The 24,620-nt window shown below is 42.7% G+C and overlaps 1 protein-coding gene across 1 annotated transcript in view; it reads left to right on the top strand.

The window, feature by feature from the left end:
* Positions 1-24,620, top strand: part of GPC1 (glypican 1) — a 253,882-nt gene that overhangs the window by 115,355 nt on the left and 113,907 nt on the right. The window contains exon 2 of the mRNA XM_070753246.1: positions 17,433-17,591. Within this exon, the coding sequence (XP_070609347.1) occupies positions 17,433-17,591 (159 nt within the window). The remainder of the gene's footprint in view (positions 1-17,432; positions 17,592-24,620) is intronic.

Genomic DNA, 24,620 nt, shown 5'->3' with positions numbered 1-24,620 from the left:
TGGCAACATTTTCAAGTCATGTATCAATTCCTTTCCATGCAGACCAGCTAAATATTCCAGTATTTTGAAGCCAGACAGAGTTTTGAAATGGTAGCTGCCTAAAATATTTTTTACCAAGAGATGCATTTTATATTTGAAATAAGGTATATTTAAATAATAATGTATATTTTAAAAATAATATATTGAAATAATGTCAAATGTATATTTTCTTTTACGTACACTGAGAGCATATGCAACAAAGACAAATTCCTTGTGTGTCCAATCACACTTGGCCAATAAAGAATTCTATTCTATTCTATTGTGCATGATTCCCTAATTTAATGAAATATATTTTAATCATTTGATAATTTTGTGTATGTGTGTGTACATTGCATTGGCATCCTTCAGTCTCAAAAGACCATGATATCATACTCTGGATTCCCCAGAGCACAAAGTCTGGGTAGGTTAGTGTTCTGTCAGGCTCTCTGGTACACTCCTCCCAAAAATTCACAGGTACAAATTTCAGACACACACGTTTGAAAAGTCAAAACAATGTTCTTTATAATGAAAATTCACTTAAACTAAGCCCTCTTTTGGTATAGCAAACAGCACTGTCTCCAAACAAACTGGTAATTTGTACAAATCCCTTATCAGTTCTGTGATACTTAGCTTGCAGCTGTGAGGCAATTCACAGTCCTTCTTTCACAAAGAGAAACACACTTTGCTCTGGTTTAGTTTCAAAGCGGGGAAAAATCAGCACACAAAAGGTCAAAGTCAGTAAAGCAGTCACGAAACACAACGATCAGATAATCCTCCACAATGGCCAAACCCACAGGCTGCTCTTTATAACAGCCTCACTAATTACCACAGCCCCACCCAACCACAGGTGGCCTCATTTTCTTTTATAGTAATCTCTCAGTTGTTGTTGCCTATGCATCGCTCTCCGCATGCATGGCTGTATCATTAACTCTTGTTCTGAATCCAAGGAGGAGCTAGATAATTGATCTCCTTCTGAGCTGTCTGCCACACTCTCCTCCTCCCTGTCACTCATGTCTTCTTGGTCAGAGGAGCCTTCATCATCAGATTCCACCGGGGGCAAAACAGGCCTGCAGCATGTGGATGTCTCCCCCACATCCACAGTCCTTGGGACAGGAGCTGGGCCAGAGCTAACCACAACAGTTAGTAGGGTAGGTTAGTATGGAGAATAGACTGCTATCCAAGAGCAGATCTCCCAATGGAATGGCAAAGACCAATACGATTGGTTCCAGCTATATCTCAGGAGTTATCAGTTATCTCCCAATGGAATGGCAAAGACCAATACGATTGGTTCCAGCTATATCTCAGGAGTTATCAGAACGTGGCTGTACACAGTCACAAACTGCTTCTGGGACTCCGGCTCCAGATTTTGCCTCAAGGTTTACTCCTGAAGCCTTTTCTAATGCTGGATATAGCTACAAGGCGGTGGAGGTTGCAGTCCGAGTTTCCCTTCTCCTAGTAGTTGGCCAGGGCGTCTTTTGTGTCTTTCCGTGATCTTAGCGTACCACATCACTTGCAGAGACTGCCTTCATGACTATTGACCTATTCTAGTAGGTTTCATCTGCTCAGTCCACTGGAATCTGTCTTCACAAGCTCGGCATAGACAAGTCCCTATATCAGCGAAAGTCAATGACCCATCAGCTACTCTCAGCCTGGTTTGGCCAGCCTGTCGAAGCTGTTACCTGGGGTGTGGCCGCTGCGCATGTTATAGCTACTAGGAGCCGCAGGCGAGAGCTCACTGATAGGTGGGGACCAAAGGTGAACGAGCTGCCCTAAATGAACTGCCATAAAAAGACACGACATCTATCTATCTATCTATCTATCTATCTATCTATCTATCTATCTATCTATCTATCTATTTATTTATTAGATTTGTATGCCGCCCCTCTCCGTAGGCTCGGGGCGGCTCACAACACAATAAAACAGTTCATGACAAATCTAATAATTTACTATTTAAAATATTTTAAAAAACCCCATTATTAAGCAGACATATATACAAACATACCATACATAAATTATATAGGCCCGGGGGAAATATCTCAGTTCCCCCATGCCTGACGACAAATGTGGGTTTTGAGGAGTTTACGAAAGGCAAGGAGGGTAGGGGCAGTTCTAATCTCTGGGGGGAGCTGGTTCCAGAGAGTCGGGGCCACCACAGAGAAGGCTCTTCCCCTGGGGCCCGCCAACCGACATTGTTGACGGGACCCGGAGAAGGCCCACTCTGTGGGACCTAATCGGTTGCTGGGATTCGTGCAACAGAAGGCGGTCTCGGAGATATTCTGGTCTGATGCCATGAAGGGTTTATAGGTCATAACCAACACTTTGAATTGTGACCGGAAATTGATCGGCAACCAATGCAGACTGCGGAGTGTTGGTGTAACATGGGCATACCTGGGGAAGCCCATGACTGCTCTCGCAGCTGCATTCTGCACGATCTGAAGTTTCTGGACACTTTTCAAAGGTAGCCCCATGTAGAGAGCATGCCTATGCACCAGAGGTGTTACCCTTCCCTGAGCACAGAAACCTAAGTACTAACTGTAAATGAAACAAAGGACCTGTGCCCATCTATTGGAATGGATCCATTCCTCAGTAGCTGTTCTCTCCTCCTTTATCTCTGACTGTGCAGAATCCAAGAGAAATGAAGATTTCTGCTCAGTCTTCAATTCTGTTTATCTTGTGGTTTCCTAAAGAAAGAAAGAGAGCAAGCAGTAGCTACGGATGCAGCAGCATGGAAAATAAGGAGGCACAGAGGTTCTATGGAGGTCTGTGGCTTTAAAAGGTGCCTAGGAATGTCCACCTATGACATCACCATTATTGATTCAAAAGATGACAACTATATTAGGAACTTAAGTGCATGTTTGATCTGGCTGCTCCCACAGTTTTGAAGAGAACAACTACCTGCACGTCTGATGAAGTAGTCAATTTTTAATAACACGCAAAAAGCTTATATAATCATAAATGTCTTTAAGATGCGGTAAAAGAATTTGCTGCATTTGCTGCAAAGGGCTAATACAACTGTCTGTTTGGAAATTATTGCCTGAATTTTACACAGCAGGGATTCCTCTCTTTTTTTGCTTCCTTTACACAACTCTTTTGGAGGTATTCACAATACCTCTGTAAATCAGTGTGATATCATAGATAAGAATCTACATCTGGTAGTAAGGTCATGGCCAGCAGCGAGCATATACTTTAGATGTGGAGCATAGCTATCCAAGCTTGAAAATCTTTGATTTGCACAATTCAGTTTGCCAAATGGCTTTTATCTGCTAAAGAAAGGATGACTTTTTCTATATTTATATATTCAGATCCATTTTTGTACCTGGATTTTCAAAGTGGGCCTTTGCTAATATTTAGCAATGTTTATATGGGGCTTAGGTTTTAATTTTTTTTACATGTTTTGTGACAATGAGAAACAATGGGTATTTAATTTATGTATGTGTGTACACACGCTAGATCTAGCATGTTGCAAGATACTTTTCTTCCCATGTATGACTGCCAGACATGCTTGGTGTACATGATCCATACCTTGATGATTGTTCAACATTGAACGTTCTTGTCTTTTTTTTTTTGTCAACATTCTCAGGAGATATACTTATTGGACCCAAATCAGCATGGTTTTACTGAAGGCAAATCATGTCAGACTAATCTCATTGATTTCTTTGACTATGTCACAAAGGTGTTGGATGAAGGTGGTGCCGTGGATATTGCCTACCTGGACTTCAGCAAAGCCTTTGATACGGTTCCACATAAAGAGCTGATAGATAAATTAGTGAAGATTGGACTTAATCCCTGGATAGTTCAATGGATTTGCAGCTGGCTGAAGCGTAGACATCAGAGAGTTATTGTTAATGGCGAGTATTCTGAGCAGAGACAGGTTACAAGCGGTGTGTCACAAGGGTCTGTTCTGGGTCCTATTCTTTTTAATATGTTTGTTAGTGACATAAGAGAAGGTTTGGTAGGGAAGGTTTGCCTATTTGCTGATGACTCTAAAGTGTGCAATAGGGTTGATATTCCTGGAGGCGTCTGTAATATGGTAAATGATTTAGCTTTACTAGATAAATGGTCAAAGCAATGGAAACTGCAGTTTAATGTTTCCAAATGTAAAATAATGCACTTGGGGAAAAGGAATCCTCAATCTGAGTATTGTATTGGCAGTTCTGTGTTAGCAAAAACGTCAGAAGAGAAGGATTATGGGGTAGTGATTTATGGGGTGAACAGTGCTGTCAGGCGGTAGGGAAAGCAGGTAGGATGCTTGGCTGCATAGCTAGAGGTATAACAAGCAGGAAGAGGGAGATTATGATCCCGCTATATAGAGTGCTGGTGAGACCACATTTGGAATACTGTGTTCAGTTCTGGAGACCTCACCTACAAAAAGATATTGACAAAATTGAACGGGTCCAAAGTTGGGCTACAAGAATAGTGGAAGGTCATAAGCATAAAGCGTATCAGGAAAGACTTAATGAATTCAATCTGTATAGTCTGGAGGACAGAAGTTTAAGTTTAAGTTTAATCAGATTTGTATGCCGCCCCTCTCTGCAGACTCGGGGCGGCTCACAGCAATAACAATACAATGTAAAACAAATCTAATATTTAAGTTAATTTAAAAAACACCACAAATTAAAACCAATCATACACACTAGCGTACCATGCATAAATTTTATAAGCCTAGGGGGAGGGAACATGTCAATTCCCCCATGCCTGACGACAGAAGGAAAAGGGGGACATGGTGGAAACATTTAAATATGTTAAAGGGTTAAATAAGGTCCAGGAGGGAAGTGTTTTTAATAGGAAAGTCAACACAAGAACAAGGGGACACAATCTGAAGTTAGTTGGGGGAAAGATCAAAAGCAACATGAGAAAATATTATTTCACTGAAAGAGTAGTAGATCCTTGAATCAAACTTCCAGCAGACGTGGTTGATAAATCCACAGTAACTGAATTTAAACATGCCTGGGATAAACATATATCCATCCTAAGATAAAATACAGAAAATAGTATAAGGGCAGACTAGATGGACCATGAGGTCTTTTTCTGCCGTCAGTCTTCTATGTTTCTATATAATGGGAGTTAAGTACACCCAAGATGATGATCTCTAAGCCTTGTATGAGATGAACCCAATGAGCAAAAACAAAACATTTGATGTCAGACTTTGATCTATTATATTAAGCTGAGGAAAATTCCAGTTTTTTATATATAGATTTTAAGGGCAAGCATGGCTTTGGTAGTTGGATTTTGTCCAATTGTACAAAGCTAATGTAAATCAAACTCATTTATTGATCAAAGCTGTCTTTTTATGGCTTATACCAGTGATGGCGAACCTATGACACGCGTGTCACCACTGACACGCCTAGCCATTTTCGGTGACACGCGGCCGCCGGAGAAACAGGGAGCTTTAGGGAGTGCAATTGCAACCACAATTATTATTATTTTTCCTCTCCCCTTAATTAAGAGGCCGGGCGATTTTCGCCCCGCCGATATTTGCGATGGCTGGGAGGGGCGAGAACACCGCCTCCCAGCTGATTGGCGTGGTGCCAAGCATCGAACGGTGGTTGGCTCGCAGGGGCCGCTGGGAGCGAGGGGAGGGGTTGCAGGCCTCCTCCCTTCCCCCTGCTCAGGAAAGAGTTGTAAGAAAGCAGTGTACTGTATTTGAAAAGCGTGCTGCTTTCTCGGAAAGCCAGCTTTCCTGGCCAGCACAGGGCTTTGCCGCCGCTCCCTCCCTCCGAAAACACAACAGAGGTCCACAGCGAAGCCGAGTGGAGCAACGGGAGGCTCAGGCTGGTGGCAGTAGACCTCCGGGTTTTTTTCGGCGGGGGGGGGGGGGGCAGGAGGACCTTCCTGGTTTTCCGGGGCAGCTGGCTTGAGACTTGTGCCAGTCAGCAAAGCCAGCTGCACGCCGGAGATGTGGAGAGAAAGAAGGGAAAGAGAGGGAGGGAAAGAGGAGAGGACAGAAGGAGGGAGGGAAGGAAGGGAGAGAAAAGTGAATGAGAGGGAGAGAGAAAGGGAGGAAGAGAGGAAGGAAGGGAGACATAAATATAAAGAGGGAGAGAGAGGGGAATAGGGGAAGGAAGGAAAAGAGAAAAAAGTGGAAGGAAGAGAGAAGAAAGGGAGAGAGAGAGAGAAAGAGAGAGAGAAGATAGGAAGGAAGAGAGAGGGAGAGAGAGAGCAAGAAAGAAAGAGGGAAAGATTGAGAAAGGCAGCGTGTGTGTGTGTGCGCGTGTGTGCATGCCGCTGATGGTCCGGGAGCTTAGCGTGTGCGTGGAGAGATGAAGAGAAAGAGGGAGAAACGCAGCGTGTGTGGGGTGTGTGCGCGCGTGTGTGTGTGCTGCCAGCATGTGCGTGGAGAGATGAAGGAAAAGAGGGAGAAACGCAGTGTGTGTGTGTGTGTGTGTGCCGCTGATGGTCCGGCAGCTGCAGCGTGTGGGGGGGGGGGCGCCGATGCTAAGGCAGTCCGTCCGTGGTGGGGCTGCAGGGCAGGCACAGCAGCCCAGGGAGAAAGAGGGAATTGAGATAAAGAGAGAGGGAGAGATGAAGGGAAAGAGGGAGAAAGGCAGGGAGAGAAAGATAGAAAGGAAGAGGGAGAGAATGGGAGAAAGGGAAGAGGGAGGATGAGATAGACAGGAGGGAGAGGGGGAAGTAGGATAGGGAGAGGGAAAAGGAAGGGCTTGGAGAAAGGCAGGGGGAGAGAAAGATAGAAAGGAAAGAGGGAGGGAGGAAAGAGGGAGGGAGACATAGAAAGGATAGAATTATAGATGCAAGAACTCGCTCATGTGTGATAGCGCACGCCCACACTTTATTTATTTATTTATTTATTTATTTATTTATTTATTCTTATATGCCGCCCAGTCCCAAAGGGACTGTCACTCAGACACTGTACTTTTCCGCCCACCCCGAAAAAAAATTAGAGGGAACACTGCCCTCGCCCCTCTGCTCCCTGCTCGCCTTCCAGAACGGTGTTACAGGAGACGGTGCTAAGGTAAACCCTTTCCGGGTTATTAATTTGTAATTTTAAAAAATCATGCCGGGCTCGCAAAAAAGAGAGTCTGAAAAAAAACCCTGCGTGGACGTCGCACCATTTGCTTCCTCCTTTGGTGGCTCATAACTAGATTTTTACAACCCCCCACGCCCTTGATAAGCTTTTTCTTGAATCTGAACAGTTTGGGGGTTCGCCAAAGAGAGAAAAGTGAACGAGAGGGAGAGAGAAAGGGAGGAAGAGAGAAAAGTGAACGAGAGGGAGAGAGAAAGGGAGGAAGAGAGGAAGGAAGGAAGAGATAAATATAAAGGGAGAGAGGGAGAAAGAGAGGGAGGGGAAGAGGGGAAGGAAGGAAAAGAGAGAGAGAGAAAAGTGGAAGGAAGAGAAAAAAAGGAAGGGAGAGAGAGAGAGAAAGAGAAAAAAGTGGAAGGAAGAGAGAAGGAAAGAAAGGAAGGGAGAGAGAGAGAAAGAGTGTGAGATAGAAAATAGGAAGAGAGAGGGAGAGAAATGATAGAATAAAGGGGAGAAAAAAAGAGAAATGAGAAAATGATTGAGGCAGAGAATGACAGGAAAGAGAGAGAAAGATAATTATGCATATTTGTTATTTAAACTATAAATATCACAAAATTATGTTTTTTTCTCAAGGTGACACACCACCCGAGTTATGCTCAGTTTTTTGGCGAATTTTGACACACCAAGCTCAAAAGGTTGCCCATCACTGGCTTATACAGTATTATATACCGTAAATCATTTCCTCTGTATTAAGTTTAAGAGGTGGTTATTTTTTTAATCTTTTATTGCTCTCGGATTCCTTTTAGCATGCTCAATGAGTTTGCTACTGGATATAGACTGCCTCTTATTTCCTGAAGCAGCCTCTGTTTGCTCAGTCAGAAACAATACCCACAGGGGAGAATCAAGTACCTTTTTAGTTTATATCCCATGAAATCAGGAGCTCCAGCTGGTTTCTCAGAATACATGGTTTCTTTGGTTTCTTCCTTCTCTCTTTTTTTTACTTAATCCATAGAATTCTGATTCCCAGACTCTATTGTCTGAAACTTGTGCAGTGGATTGAGGAAGCAGTTGTGGGTTTACAAGACCCACATTTATTGTGTTTATTTGCAGATGCAACAATTATAAGATGAAACATGCTCATGTTCTAATTACTTAGGTAATTTCTCTCTGCCAAAGGAAGCCACAGTTAACATTACTACCTCTAAATGGAGCAGTTCCGTTGCAAATTAGTATCCAACTATTTTTTTTATTTAAAAAATGCTAGTGTGTGCTTGTTGAGTATCAGTTGATTCAATAATAATTTGTGAGTAAAATCCAACTCCAGTTAAATAAGGTTCAGGAGGGAAGTGTTTTTAATAGGAAAGTGTACCCAAGAACAAGGGGACACAATCTGAAGTTAGTTGGGGGAAAGATCAAAAGCAACATGAGAAAATATTATTTTATTGAAAGAGTAGTAGATCCTTGGAACAAACTTCCAGCAGACGTGGTTGGTAAATCCACAGTAACTGAATTTAAACATGCCTGGGATAAACATATATCCATTGTAAGATAAAATACAGGAAATAGTATAAGGGCAGACTAGATGGACCATGAAGTCTTTTTCTGCCGCCAGTCTCTATGTTTCTATGTAACTCTGACAATCAGCATCAGTATCTCATGTCTTAGATTATTGCAAAAATAAGTGAGGTTTGGTTACAGCTATTTTTGAAATAAACCCCTCTGGCATTCCTTATGTCAAATTGTCTTATTTGGGAGAGGAAAATGTGGCCCAATTGCCAATGAATTTTTCAGCTGCTTTCTGTCTGGCTTCCTGCCCTAAATGCAAACCGAATGAGCCAATGTTACAAATGCAGAGGAAATCTGTGGTTGGGGGAACTATTTCCCCTCCTATACCTGTGATTCTTTCTTGTTAATCCTTTCATTATATTGCTCTCAGAAATTTTCATTCCAATCAGCATAGCCTTTTTGCTTAGTCAGCTGTGGCCTTGGAGATGGAAATAGTTGCCCTGCCCCTCGGATCATTGACTGTTAATCATTGTGAGATCCTGGCTGTGATCCCAGGGCAAAAGCTGCTACCAGTCTGGTAGATTGCGTGCTGAAAAAGCACACACTACCATCAGTAGCATCACCAACTGTTACCCAGTTTTTCCACATTAGAGTACCACTACATGAAAGTCAGAAATCAAAAAAATAAAGTCAAATGATTTTAAAAAATGGAAGTCAGATGATTCCTTTGCAATATTCACTTTGCAGTGAATATTGCAAAGGAAAATGTGACATTTTGGCTTGTTTTGATATTGCAATGCTTTAATACCCAATGCCATACACTCCTAAATGATTTGGAAGAAATATTTAATAATATTGTGAATATTATTGAATTGCCCTATTGAATTGTCCTATTCTGTAGGCCAAAGATAAATCTGCTGATTAATTGCTGAGCCACTAACAGTGACTAGCTTTGATCGGACGTGTTAGCTATTTCTATTTATTTGTTTAATTTGTATCCCATCTTATTATTTTTATGAATAACTCAAGGCAGAAAACATCTCCAGCATGTCTTCCTTCTCCTATTTTCCCTATCACAAAAAAACTGTGAAAAATCTGATGGGGCCAAGATCACCTAAGTGGTTTTTGTGGCTAAGATGGAATAGAATTCAATCTCATGCTTTCTAGTTTGGTGCCTTAAACCAGAGTCCCCAACGTTTTGTCTGTAGCCCAATAGTGGACTCTGAGCTGCATAAATGGTAGCAAGCATGCATGTGAGTACATGGATACCCAAGTTCCTGAGCAGTGGTCGAACACATGCACACATACTCCATTTGCACAAGCGGAGGGTATATGATCTATAGGACAATAAAATAGAGTAGTGGTGGCCCAGTGACTAGAATACAATGTTGCAGGCTAACTCTGCCCACAGTCTAGAGTTCAATCCTGACAGGACCCATGGTTGACTAGCCTTCCATCCTTCCAAAGTCGATAAAATGACGACTCAGATTGTTAGGGGCAATACGCTAATTTTTTTAACTGCTCAGAGAGTACTACAAAACACTATAGAGCAGTATATAAACCTTAAGTATATAAGTCTAACCGCTATTGCTGTTTATGATGCAATTTTTTTCTTTATTTGGGTTGAGAAGGGTCTGACACCATCCTAAAATGGATTTTGTTCATATAAATGACATAAGATTTGAGAGGGATATTTAGTTGAGGTAAGGAGGGTGGGGGAAGCTAAGATTCTTACTGTTGTGATTCCATCTGAGGCCCCTCAGGGAACGGCTGATCCTCTGCCGGCTTCCTGCTCAGAGGGGGAGGATGAGGAACAGGAGGTTCAGGCAGACGGGGAGGAGGAATCTCAGGCTGAGGGAGAGGGAGGACAGCCAGAGTCCCCCGAGAGGGAGCTCTCCCCAGCAAGCAGCCTGGATTGCTTAGATGAAAATGCACAAGCAATAATCGATCTCCGGCAGAGAAGAGCAACACAACGAAGGGGACAATTAGCCAGGTACTTTCAGCACTAAAGAGGCAACAGCTGGGTTTGGGTGTGGTGCTCTCTGGAAAGGCTGAAAAGGCAGACCCACCCTTCCTGGCTTGTGGAGTATTATCTTTGGGAGTCCTGGGACCTGGCTGTGATCTTTGGCGTCTTGGAATTCTGGTTTGTGACTTTGAATACTGAAACCTTGGGGGGGGAAAGGTGTGGGTCTTATTCTCTACAGTGGTGGGTGTGCCAGCAAGAAGTCTGCTGTATTGTCTGGCCACCAAGACTCTGCTGTGAAGTCTCATAGCCTGCCTGTTGGGAAGAACAGATTTTTCTCTGTGTTTATTTTTCAAACTATAAAGTGCTTTTGCTTTTACCAGCGTGTCTGGCTGCTTTTTCCAGTTGGTGTTGAAGTCTGGGGGCACCCAGACAGAACACTTACATTTTTGGGCAATATGATCCAGGTGCAAAATCAGAGATCTTCAAAAGTGGTATTGTGCCAAAGTGAAGGGATAGGTTTCTCAATTGGGCAATTTACAGATGAAACTAAACTTTATTTAAAGCTCATCTAGCTGTTGTTATATTTTTGACACCCCTTAATTTTTCCAGTGTTTAATAACTGATGTGTATACTTATTTTATTTACCGTCTTTATTTTTGGTGCTGCGTATTATATTTAGAATTGCCATAAAAATCATTGAATAGCAGTGTCTAAAATAACTAAACAAATATTTGGAAGCCATGCCCACAAAGTCAATACGTAAGATGCCCAATTTGGTATACCCTGGACATAACCCTATTGTTTGATAACTTTAAAATAAAGTTAGTTGTAAATAAAGTTCATTGTAAGTGAAATCCTGCAACCAGATGATTATACTAAAAGGGGCATTGGTCTTACCGGAACACCTTTTCTTAGTTATTGTGGGATAGTTGAGGAATGGGGTTTTTACAGCCGGATCTGCCCAGACACTGAGTCATAATTTTTCAGCACCACCTCCTTGCCTCTCTCTCAGGCCCCCAGTTTTTGGCGATGTTGCAACAGAAAGAGAGGTCCTCCAAGAAGATATTAGTTACTCCTGGCTACACATCCTATGATCACACTGGACTATCCCGCAACCCATTGAGAAAAGGAGTTCAGGAAAGACCAATGCCTCTTCTCCAGTGTAGTTGTGGGGTAGTCCAGGAATGGGACATGCCAAAGCCTTGCTGCCCTAAGGGCGGGTAGCTATTGGGTCTGGAGCCAACAAGGCCAAATGCACCTGTTGTAATACTCTGCCAAAGGATGCCTCTGCAGATGTGAACACATCCAATTAATAATGCCTAATGAAAGGTGAAGGAATAATCAAGGTTGTTGTGGTTCCTGATGGGGGGGGTTGGCCTTCACGTAATTTCTGTTTACGGGGTTGGTGGAAACCCACTCCTTGAAATGGCCATTTGCTCAGAAATAACGCCCATGGCCTGTCTCAAAAGGAAGGTTTTTGTGCCTGTCGATCTACCCGTTGGGCCTAGAATCTCTGCTGGGATGGATCTTCCATCCCATTGGGTCAAAAAGACGATCTCCGATAGAAGGGGGTGGTTCTCTGTCCGCTCACTTCAATGACGAAGACAGGACTTTCCTTTTCTCCCTATTTTCAATCAGGATTGGGTCCAATGATTCACCAAACAGCATGCCCCCTGTATAAGAAGCAGACCCAACTTCCACTTTGATTTTATGTCAGCTTTCCACTGATGGAATCACAGTAGCCTCCTGGAAGTTACCAATGAAGCCAGGGCCATGGAGGCTTACTTGGTGGCATTTAATGTTGCATCTGCAAAGAACTGAGTTGCTGCAATAAGTTTATTAAAATCTTGATGCATTTGGTGGAGCCAAAGTAGGGATGTGCAGTTAAAAAAAACACATTGCAGCAGATGCTTTGATTGCCCAGTCCACAGCCTGGTAGATTTTCCTTAAGGTCAATTCATGCTTCTTGTCCTCTGTCCTCAGACCATCAGCTATGTCTCCAACCACAAAGGGGAAAGAGAAAACAGGGCCACAATAGGGCCATCTACTGATGGCAGTTGAAGCGCCTAGGCCAGGTTTGGTACCATGCCATAGAATCGTTTGTCGTTCACACTCGGGGTGGGGAGAAATGAAGGAAATGTCAGGCTGAGTCGCGCAGTGCCGCTCTGAATTGAATCCAGGTGCTTCTGTACAAGCACGCCATAGCACGTTTAAATATCAACACAGATTTGGAAATGCAAGAAAGATATAGGAACTTATTACCATCAATGGTGGACATGTGGTAAAGCTAAAATTTATTGGAAGATGATTGAGAAGATATTAAAAGAAATATTAAAGCATGATATAGATAACACCCCGGAATTTTACTTATTAGGAATTACCAATCAGACTTATAAGAAAGAAACTCTTTATTTAATCATACACATATTAACTGCGGCTAGAATAATATATGCGCAAAACTGGAAGGGGGAGGAAATCCCCAAGAAAGAAGAAGTTATAGCTAAAATATTAGATTGCGCCGAAATGGATATGATGACAAGACGATTAAACGATCAAGAAGATACTAAATTTTATGAAACATGAATAATATATATAAATGGTTAGATAAGAAAAAATAAGAGATAGATCTGTTTTTATTTAGGTAATAACAATATTAAATGTATTTGTTGATGATTTTGATATAATAGTTTACTCACAAGCAATATATTAAGAATTTTGTTTTATGTATGTTTAGTAACTAAGATTTGTTTAAATGTTTGATTAGATGAATATATTACACATAAATAACATATTAAGAATTTTTACTTATACCGTACTAACATTGCATTTAAGATTTGAAATTTTTTTTTACTAGACTTCTTAACATTTATCAAATGTTTGATTATGTATTCTTTTTTCTATTTGAATGTATACTTTCAAAAGAAGCGGGGAAATACATCCCCATTCTATGTTTAATGTTTGTATGTCTGTATGTCTATTTTATGAAAAATAATAAAAAAAATTGAAAAAAAAATAAATAAAAAAAATAAATAAATATCAACACAGATTGTGGAAACTTCACACTGGATTTCAGTAATCTTGCAGTGTCTACCTCTCCATTCTTCCTCCATACTCTGGGTCCTTGTTTCCAAATGAGATGCAAAAGTTTCCACAGTCTGTGTTGATTTGGGGAGCCATGTCTTCTGCTGGTGTTGATGTACTGTGCTTCATTAAGTCCAAGGTCAATGTAGCTGCCTAACAGGAGTTTTGGAACACTTCATGCTTCCTTCCACACATAGGATTTATGGGGATGCTGACTTCATTTTCCTGCAGGACTTGGCACCTAACGACACTGCCCAAACCACCAAAACCTGGTTCAATGACCGTGGGATTACTGATTGGCCAGCAAACTCACCTTATCTGATCCCTTAGAGCAGTGGTTATGAACCTATGGCACAGGTGCCACAGGTGGCACACGGAGCCTTATCTGCCAGCACGTGAGCCATTGCTCTAGTTCAGCTCCAGTACTCACGTGCACACCAGCCAGCTGATTTTCAGCTTATGCAGAGCTCTGGGAGGGCATTTTCGGCTTCCAGAGGGCCTCTGGGAGAATGGGGAAGAGCATTTTTGCCCTCCCCAGTCTCTAGGGAAGTCTCTGGAGCCTGGGGAGAGTGAAAAACGGGCCTACTGGGGCCTACCAGAAGTTGTGTAACAGGCTATTTCTGGCCTACAGATGGCCTCTGTAGGCCAGAATGGGAATAAACTTTTTTCCAACAAACTATTAGGTCCCAATCATATATCTTTTTATGTTTGATTTACTTCTAGCAGTAAATCAAACATAATTTTTAAAATAAAAATATTAATTCAAAAAAGTTTGGTGAAGGAAGTTTTTGAAGGAAATTCTGCAGCATGCTGTGGGCCATGGGAATCGTATTAGGACCCATGTGAGTTAAAACAAATCTTATGCTTTTTTAGAAAAAGTACCAAGAGTAGTCTCTCTGGCTAAGCCATAAAGAAGTCATAGAGAAATAGAGATGGATAGTCATGCATCCTGTAGCATGGTGTGCTATTGAGAAAAGTTTTTAGTGGACATGAGCTATGACCTCTTATGCTTATCTTTCTAACCCAGGGGTGGGCTGCTGCCCGGACGGGGGGGGGGAATGCAGCGGGGTAGTGAAAATGGAGCTCCATTCTAGAGCACCCAATTTGCACTGAAAGATTTTGAAAGAAAATGCAGGGCATCCTGCATAAGCCACGCCCACAGTGTGGTAGTAAAAGTTTTGGTAGCCCTTCACTGGTCTAGCCCTATGTTTTTCAACCATGGCAGCTTTAAGATAATAATAATAATCATCATCATCATCATCACCATCATCATCATTTATTAGATTTGTATGCCACCCCTCTCCGAAGACTCGGGGCGCTCACAACAATAATAAAAACAATGTTACAGCGGAACAAATCTAATATTAAAAGAGAAAAAACATATAAAACCCCATCCTTTAAAACCAAACAACACATACATACCAAACATAAAATATAAAAGCCTGGGGGAGGTGTCTCAGTTCCCCCATGCCTGGCGATATAGGTGGGTCTTGAGTAATTTACGAAAGACAAGGAGGGTGGCAGCAGTTCTAATCATGTCGACATGATTGGCTAGGGAATTCTGGGGGATGAAGTTAATTGGTCTTAAAGTTCCTGAGGTTGAGAAACACTTACTAACCTATCTGAAATATCACTGACAATATTTTCTTCAGCTCCACAGTTTGCACAGTGAATTACAGACCAAAGCAGATTTATCATGTCTCCAAGAACGCAAGCCCTCCGGCTCCTCGTGCTGAAAGGAAGAGGCTAGGAGGAATGTGTATGGGTTCTGATGGCCTTGTTCCCTTTTAAAGGCTGCTTAGGAACCAGACAAGCCAAAACAAAACACATGTTTCAGTTTATGCTTTGACAGTTTTCCTCTAAAAGCATCATCAGGATTGTGCAATGGCTCTAAAATCACATCATCTGTATTGACTTTTTGAAACTAAGTTATCTTAGGGCAGGGTTGGAAAAGATGCCATTTTCATGGCCTAATTTCGTTTAAGTGCATTCCTGTCAGCCAGGTTACAGGAGGAGGAGTATGAGGTTTATTTGCTCCTCATTTCTAATTTCTGGTTTTCTATTGTGTATAAACTCCTCAATATGCATGCACTCAAGAGTAGATACTCGTTGAATAGTACCGTCTGTATAAATTATCGACATCAAATGTTAACAATTGTTTCACATGTTGTCATTTCCAAAGCAGCACTGTATTTCATTTTTTTAATTTTCCCTGTTTATTTTATTTATTTATTTATTATTTGGATTTGTATGCCGCCCCTCTCCGAAGACTCGGGGCGGCATCCTTAGTCAACTCTGAATTTGCCGAACTGTGGCCATTTTCTTTTTTGTAATTTCCTCTAGGGAGCTTTCTCTTCTCATTGCTTTAGGGCTGATACAGCCTAGAGCAGTGGTCCCCAAACGACGGCCCGCTGAGGTCTTTTAACCGGCCCGCAGCAGCACACGAGATTTTACCGATCAATATAATAAAAGAGAGAAAGAAATAGAGAGGGAGAGAGAAACGAAGAGGAGAGATAGAAAGGGAGAGAGAGAAAGAAAGGGAGAAATACAGAGAGGGGGAGAGAGAGAAAGTGTGAGAGATTCAAAGAGGGAGAGTTAGAAAGAGAGTGAGTGAGAGAAAGAGAGAAGAGAGAGAAAGAAAGAGAAAGAGAGAGGGACAGAGAGAAAAAAAGAAAGAAAGAGGGAGAGATAGAGAGGGAGAGAGAAAGGAAGAGGGAGAGATGGAAAGAGAGAGAGAGAAAGAAAGAGAAAAATGAGAAAATGATGGAGGGAAAGAACGAGGGAGAGGAAAATGAAACAAATGAGAGAAAAGGAAGAGGGAAGAGAGAAGTGGAGAGGAAGGAGGGAAGGAAGGAAGAAGAAATGGAGTTTGTTGATTTAAGTTTAAATTTACTTGTTAATAAAGAAGTATAAATTACTTTATTATTTAATTATTAATTACTTATTACTTCTTCTTTATTTTAAATATTGTATTTGTTCCCATTTTGTTTTTTACTTTAAATAATGTATGTGCAGTGTGCATAGGGATTTGTTCATAGGTTTTTTTTATAGTCCGGCCCTCCAACAGTCTGAGGGACAGTGAACTGGCCCCTTGTGTAAAAAGTTTGGGGACCCCTGGCCTAGAGCAAAGGGGCCAGGGATATAGAGATGGGGTATTGTAGACTAAATTTAAAAAATTCCTCTGGGAATCAATGTTGTTGGTGCAAGTGTTGAAAGGTGGAGACTGAGTTCCCCTAGCAACAGGACTGCATGCTCTATGCTGATTGGACCGTGTGTCTGGAGACTCAGAGGGGGGGGGGGGCGACAATGTTTTCCTTTTAATTGAGTGTAAAACTAATAGAAATTTACAGCCAGTCTTCCACCGGGAACGTGCCAATTTGGTATATCCCAATTAAATGTTCTTTGATGAAATTGCCTGCCTCAGCATTCTTATTGAATGGGATTTATTATCTGGAATCTTGACACCCTTCCTAGTCTCTGTTCTCCCAAACTCTATAAACAACTGTGTATGTAAACATTACAATTATAAATCTCATTCAATAAAAGAATTTCTGGCCTGGAGAGCCACAGGATTTTACTTATTTTGAGGCATATGACTTTGTTTATTAATATTAAGCAACTTGTTTCTGTGTTTCTCATCCCTCAAAGCAATCTTTTCTATGTCACTGCCCCCTGCCCCTTAAAACTCTCCCACAGGAACTTACTCAACTCATCCAATGAAACACATGTCATCCATGACAGTTTAAATAACAATGAAGTTGATTTAAAGTATTACAAAGCACTCATTTTTATTTCACATGGTTTGCCTACTTATCATTGTTTAATAATAAGGGTAGTACTTATCCTACTTATCATTGTTTTTCTCTTCTTCCCATCCACCAGGAGAACATTTGAGAATTTGCCCACAAGGTTATACTTGCTGTACTAGTGAGATGGAAGAGAACTTTGCCAACAAGAGCCGGAGTGAATTTGAAGGCATGTTGAAGGAGGCCACGCGATCAGTACAAATAATCTTCACAGCCCAGTACAAGAACTTTGATGGTAAGGAATAAAGAATGAATATAGTTTAGAATGGTGGATGCCCTTGCATATAGGGTTTTGTCTACAATTATTTTATACACATTTTTATATTTGATTTAGAGTGCAAATAGAAATTAATTGCCCAGGCCAGATGAACGAGTGGTAGTAGGTAAGCAGACAAAAACAATTTTGATCTAAAATTCCCTAATAAGGAATAAAAATTGACAAAGCAGATAGAGTAACACAACAGATACTCTCTGTATTCTGATGACAGTAGAGGTTGTAGTTATAGTTTTTTTTTCTCATACTAAAATTTAAATACAAAAGTCAAATGTACATTGAAAGTTTTCTGATTGATTTCAGGAAATGATATCCATACAGATATGTTTAAACAGGATAATGAATTTAAAATGTATTTGCAAAGACATATATATCTTGTAACTATCAAAATCTGGAGTGTTAAAAAGTATATATTTCACTGAAAAAATGTTTTCCTCTAAATCAGTAGCTAATTTAATATCTTGGCTTGTTAACTAGCTTTGGTCTCTTTTTCATAATTTTAAACAGTCATACAAATCTGGCTTCTTTGTCCTGGATAAAAGTAGAAGAGTGTTCTTGCAAAACAGATGTGCTTGTAAAATATAACTTATACGTATAATTAATTTTTTAAAAGCTGAACTACAGTGATCCCCCGCTCGTTGCGAGGGTTCCGTTCCAGGACCCCCCGCAACGAGCGGGTTTTCGCGAAGTAGCGCTGCGGAAGTAAAAACACCATCTGCGCATGTGCAGATGGTGTTTTTAACTTCCGCAGCGCTAGCGAGGAGCCGAAGATTGGGGGGCGGGGCGGCTGTTTTAAAACGTCGCCGCTGACATGGGGGGCTCGCTAGCACCCCCCCGAACCCCCAACCCGGGTTTGGGGGGGTGCTAGCAAGCCCCCCATGTCGGCGGGGATGTTTTAAAACACCCGCGCGGCTTTCCAATGAGTCCCGAAGACAAACGCAGAAGTTTGCCGTTTGTCTTCGGGACTCATTGGAAAGCTCTGATCGTTTTAAAACAGTTGCGCCGTTCTACGCTGACTCCGGGCGAACTTCCCCGCTTTAGGAGTCAGCGGAAAACGGCCCGCCTGCTTGGCTTCGCTCGCCGCTGCAGCCAACGCGCGCTACGATCTTCCGGGCCAGCCAGGCTCAGCGGATCAAGCCCGGCTCCTCTCGGCCCAGCATCCCGGGCCAAGCGGCTGCCTTCCGTCACTGAGCCTGGCTGGCCCGGAAGATCATAGCGCGCGTTGGCTGCAGCGGCGAGCGAAGCCAAGCCGGCAGCAATGTCGCTGCCGCTGCAGCCAACGCGCGCTATGATCTTCCGGGCAAGCCAGGCTTGATCCGCTGAGCCTGGCTGGCCCGGAAGATCGTAGCGTGCGTTGGCTGCAGCGGCGAGCGAAGCCAAGCCGGCAGCAATGTCGCTGCCGCTGCAGCCAACGCGCGCTACGATCTTCTGCGCGAGCCGGGCTTGATCCGCTGAGCCTGGCTGGCCCGGAAGATCGTAGCGCGCGTTGGCTGCAGCGGCGAGCGAAGCCAAGCCGGCAGCAATTTCGCTGCCGCTGCAGCCAACGTGCGCTACGATCTTCCGGGCCAGCCGGGCTTGATCCGCTGAGCCTGGCTGGCCCGGAAGATCGTAGCGCGCGTTGGCTGCAGCGGCGAGCGAAGCCAAGCCGGCAGCAATGTCGCTGCCGCTGCAGCCAACGTGCGCTACGATCTTCCGGGCGAGCCAGGCTTGATCCGCTGAGCCTGGCTGGCCCGGAAGATCGTAGCGCGCATTGGCTGCAGCGGCGAGCGAAGCCAAGCCGGCAGCAATGTCGCTGCCGCTGCAGCCAACGCGCGCTACGATCTTCCGGGCGAGCCGGGCTTGATCCGCTGAGCCTGGCTGGCCCGGAAGATCGTAGCGCGCGTTGGCTGCAGCGGCGAGCGAAGCCAAGTCGGCAGCAATGTCGCTGCCGCTGCAGCCAACGCGCGCTACGATCTTCCGGGCGAGCCGGGCTCAGTGACGGAAGGCAGCCGCTTGGCCCGGGATGCTGGGCCGAGAGGAGCCGGGCTTGATCCGCTGAGCCTGGCTGGCCCGGAAGATCGTAGCGCGCGTTGGCTGCAGCGGCGAGCGAAGCCAAGCCGGCAGCAATGTCGCTGCCGCTGCAGCCAACGCGCGCTACGATCTTCCGGGCGAGCCGGGCTTGATCCGCTGAGCCTGGCTGGCCCGGAAGATCGTAGCGCGCGTTGGCTGCAGCGGCGAGCGAAGCCAAGCCGGCAGCAATGTCGCTGCCGCTGCAGCCAACGCGCGCTACGATCTTCCGGGCAAGCCAGGCTCAGTCACGGAAGGCAGCTGCTTGGCCCGGGATGCTGGGCCGAAAGGAGCCGGGCTTGAAGATCGCAGCGCGCGTTGGCTGCGGTGGCGAGGGCTTGCAATGGAGGGTAGAGGAAGCGGCCATGGGAGGGCGAGCTGCCTCAGGGAGGAGGATCGGGCGGGACCAGGTGGGGGCTGGAATTTCTCCGCTGGGAAGAAGCGGCCAGGGCGAAGGGCGGGCGAGCGGCGAAGGGCGGGCGAGCGGGTGCTGGGGAGGGCTTCTCGCCCTCCCACCAGCAAGAGGGGGAGCGAACGGCGTGGGCAGGCGAAGGGCGGGCGAGCGGCAGCGAGGAGTTTGCGTGGGCGGTGGGGAAACTCCTCGCTGACGCCAGCAAGAGGGGGAAGACCCAGGGAAGCCGCCCAGCAGCTGATCTCCCGGTTGCCATCTACACATGCGTGCCCATAGAAAAAAACGGGCACGCATGCGTAGATGGTATTTTGACTTCCGGGTTGAAAAATCGCGAAGTACCCTGTTCGCAATGGTCGGGGACGCAATAAACGGGGGATCACTGTATTGATTTTTATAATTGAAGTCGTGATTACAATTGTATGTTTTCTTACCTCTGTTTTTCCTATACTTTAGAAAATATTCTTTTTATTTGTTTCATTTATATTCTTAACATTCTATCTCAAACTTGTGTACATTCAGAAGAACAAAATGCTATTGTATCAAACAGTAATATATGAAACACTGACTCCAAAGCCCATGAAGACATTTTCTAATCCCATCATGTTTTCTTTCTGCTTGCTTAACCACTGCTGCAGCTATAATTTGGCTTGTGATTCAAGTAAGTCAAATAATGTAATAGTACTTCATAAACAGATTTTCAGTGGCTAAGTTGGCAGAACCATAATTTTCCTTCTTTACAGTCTGCTAAATACTTTAGATGGAAATAACTGGTTATTAGCATAGCTGGCTGGAAAATACTGGGAGTTGAAGTCAACAAGTCTTAAAGTTGCCATGTTTCAGAACCCCTTATATAAACCAAGGAAAAAAGTCTAGGCTAGATCTTTTCCTTTTGACATATTATCAGCATACTTAAGGAGTGGAAGGACAGCTTGAAGTCCAGATCTTCCATTAAGCATGAGTCTCCTCATATGAGATTCTTTGTCTTCTTGAACTGCAAGATGAAGCCATTACAAACCATTCTATGTTACAGTATCTCTACTCTTTGAGTACAGTATCTCAGTATCTCTACTCTTTGAGTACAATATCTCAGAATCACTACTCTTGAGTACAGTATGTCAGTATCTCTACTCTTTGAGTACAAAATCTCAGAATGGCTACTCTTGAGTACAGTATCTCAGTATCTCTACTCTTTGAGTACAGTATCTCAGTGTGTCTTTGTTCTAAACTGTTAGTACAATTCATCCATTCAAGATTGTCCAGATCAAGAAATAGACTTCACAAGAAGACTAGAATTGTGACGGAGAACATTTTTGTGCCGAAAGAGCGTGTGCGCACGGTATCGCACATGTGTGAGTGCCTACACCCATAATTCAGTGCCTGGGGAGGGCAAAAACAGCTTCCCCCACCCTTCCCAGAGGCCCCCTGGAGGCCGGGAATGGCCTGTTTCCCAGCTTCTGATGGGCCCAGTTGGCTCGTGTTTCACTCTCTTCAGACTCCAAAGGCTTCCCTGGCCTCCCCATCTCTCCAATGTCCTCCCCCATCCCTCCAGAGGCACTCTAGAAGCCAAAAACACCGTCCCGGAGACTCTGTGCAAGCCAAAAATCAACTGGCCGGCACATACATGCACATTGGAGCTGAGCTAGGGTAATGGTTCGCGTACCAGCAGATATGGCTTCGTGTGCCACCTGTAGCATCTGTGCCATAGGTTCGCCATCACTGGGCTATAGTAACAGTCTTGCAACTCTGATTGTGATTTCCCTTCTGATTCTCTTATACCTGAAAGAATTAGGGAGGATTTGCGTTGCTTCCTAACACCTTCCCTTTTCCCAGGGCTAAAGGTATGCTTCTGCACATTTTATTGAGTGATTTCTGAAGAGTTTTTTCCTAATGTTATCTTCATAATTCTCTATAACATGGTGGATAAATTGTCAGATTGACAATCTAAGTTTTACCATTTACCTCCAAAGTAGTCTCAATCCAGGTACAAAAGGGAATAAAATTGTTGTTTTAACTCTTCTTACAAACTGGAAACACTTTATACAGATAGATTCCTTATAATGTAGTTTAAAATACTAGTCTAGCATTTTAGAAAAAAAAAAGTCTTTCGGTTTTCTCTGTGATCTGTTCACTCATCTTATGTCACCTGCATGGAAAAAGGATTGGAAAATGAAAGGACATTTAGCTAGTTCCACTTTTTCTTTGTGAGGCTAACTATAGAATCCAATGACATTAAGCTTTAGAAATTCTGACAGTATGTGATTAGATTTTCTATGACAATGAATAATGGTCTCCCCCCCCTCCCCGCATAATCATATATTTCTCAAGTGGTTCATTTTAATAGCAATTAAGACATACATAATTTACATAGTAATTAATACTTTTAGCAGAAGCATGGGATGATCTTTTTAAAATGTGTTAAGTCACAAATGGGAAGAAATTAATCAGATCAATGAATTTATCTCTGTATCATTCAGTTAAAAAGGATGGGTGGATGGGTGGATTTGATAAATAGATTCACAGATAGCTGCTTTTAACTTCTGATAGGCTGATGATGCTCATCATTTATGATAGGGTTTATATTTTTTGTACTTTAAATGAACAGTTGGACGATGATAATTCTGAGCAGTTGCTGTTTACCAAGTTTTCCTAATCATTTGTTCAGTAAAACAAAAAAAATGTTATTTTAAAATATAAAGTTTAAAAAGTACAATGTACTTTTTAAAATTTATCTCTCAAGCTTATAGAAACATAGAAGACTGACGGCAGAAAAAGACCTCGTGGTCCATCTAGTCTGCCCTTATACTATTTCCTGTATTTTATCTTACAATGGATATATGTTTATCCCAGGCATGTTTAAATTCAGTTACTGTGGATTTACCAACCACGTCTGCTGGAAGTTTGTTCCAAGGATCTACTACTCTTTCAGTAAAATAATATTTTCTCATGTTGCTTTTGATCTTTCCCCCAACTAACTTCAGATTGTGTCCCCTTGTTCTTGTGTTCACTTTCTTATTAAAAACACTTCCCTCCTGAACCTTATTTAACCCTTTAACATATTTAAATGTTTCGATCATGTCCCCCCTTTTCCTTCTGTCCTCCAGACTATACAGATTGAGTTCATTAAGTCTTTCCTGATACGTTTTATGCTTAAGACCTTCCATATATCAGTTTACTCACAAGCGACAGGTATCAGTAAAAAAAGGTTGAAACAACTTGCAGCAATATCTTAACATGGTAAACTTTGTCGGTTCCATTGTGTGAGAAGAACATATGGCTAACCCTATATAATCGCTTACGGGATGCGTTGGGGGGATAGATCTACATTAAGTCCCCAAAGATTTCCCAGAACAACCAGGTCTTAATAGTAACAGGTTAGGACCTGTCGTAATCCCTTGGGAAGCAAGGGGCAATTTGGTTCCAGAGAAGAGAGCCAGGTGCTTGCAGAAAAAAAGCCAAATCTTATGTATCTTTTTGTTTGTTCCATTAAATTAAACTTAGGTGCGGTGTTGCTAATACATAAGCGCAGATCCTGCTGTCAGATTCGCATCACTGGTCGAGCAGAGTTCAGTTTCATTTAGGTAGCAACTGTGTTTTGATATCTCAGTTTCAAAGAAGGATTTAATTTTCTCAGTCATTGTTCTACTTTTTGCTTTTGCTTTTTTCAGAGTTCTTTTTGGGTGGGGAAGCCCCGACTTTTGCTCTGTGTACACAGGAGTAGTTGTACCTGTTCTCATTTTGCATGTAGAGACATGAGCACAATGCCTTAGAAATAGATGACATAGAATTTGCCACACTCTTGCACTGCTACTAATGCTGATACACATTTACGATGGTAAAAGCACCCTGACATTTAGTGATAGAAACATAGAAACATATAAGACTGATGGCAGAAAAAGACCTCATGGTCCATCTAGTCTGCCCTTATACGATTTCCTGTATTTTATCTTACAATGGATATATGTTTATCCCAGGCATGTTTAAATTCAGTTACTGTGGATTTACCAACCACGTCTGCTGGAAGTTTGTTCCAAGGATCTACTACTCTTTCAGTAAAATAATATTTTCTCATGTTGCTTTTGATCTTTCCCCCAACTAACTTCAGATTGTGTCCCCTTGTTCTTGTGTTCACTTTCCTATTAAAAACACTTCCCTCCTGAACCTTATTTAACCCTTTAACATATTTAAATGTTTCGATCATGTCCCCCCTTTTTATAAAATAATTCTCAAACATTATATATTTTTCCTTTTTATTCATTCGATTTTTATGCCGCCCAACTTCCTAGGGACTCTGGGCGGCTTTTCCTGTTGGCAAATCTTTTCTGCCCACTAATAAAGTAGAAATATTAATGAGGCCACAGACAGTTCTAAGCTTAATGCTTATGTTTTCCTAGATTGTGAACAAATTTAGAAAACTTCTTGAAAGTAATTCAGTATGATCACTTAATACAATTACAGCACTTTTATACTACGTGAAGCTGTAAATTAGTAAGAGAAACAATTATGCCCATTTTTAACACAAACAAACCTCTTTT

The sequence above is a fragment of the Erythrolamprus reginae genome, chromosome 5 (genome assembly GCF_031021105.1).
Source record: "Erythrolamprus reginae isolate rEryReg1 chromosome 5, rEryReg1.hap1, whole genome shotgun sequence".
NCBI lineage: Eukaryota > Metazoa > Chordata > Lepidosauria > Squamata > Dipsadidae > Erythrolamprus > Erythrolamprus reginae.
Note: the sequence above shows the minus strand (reverse complement) of the source record. Positions and strands in the feature narration are given on the sequence as shown.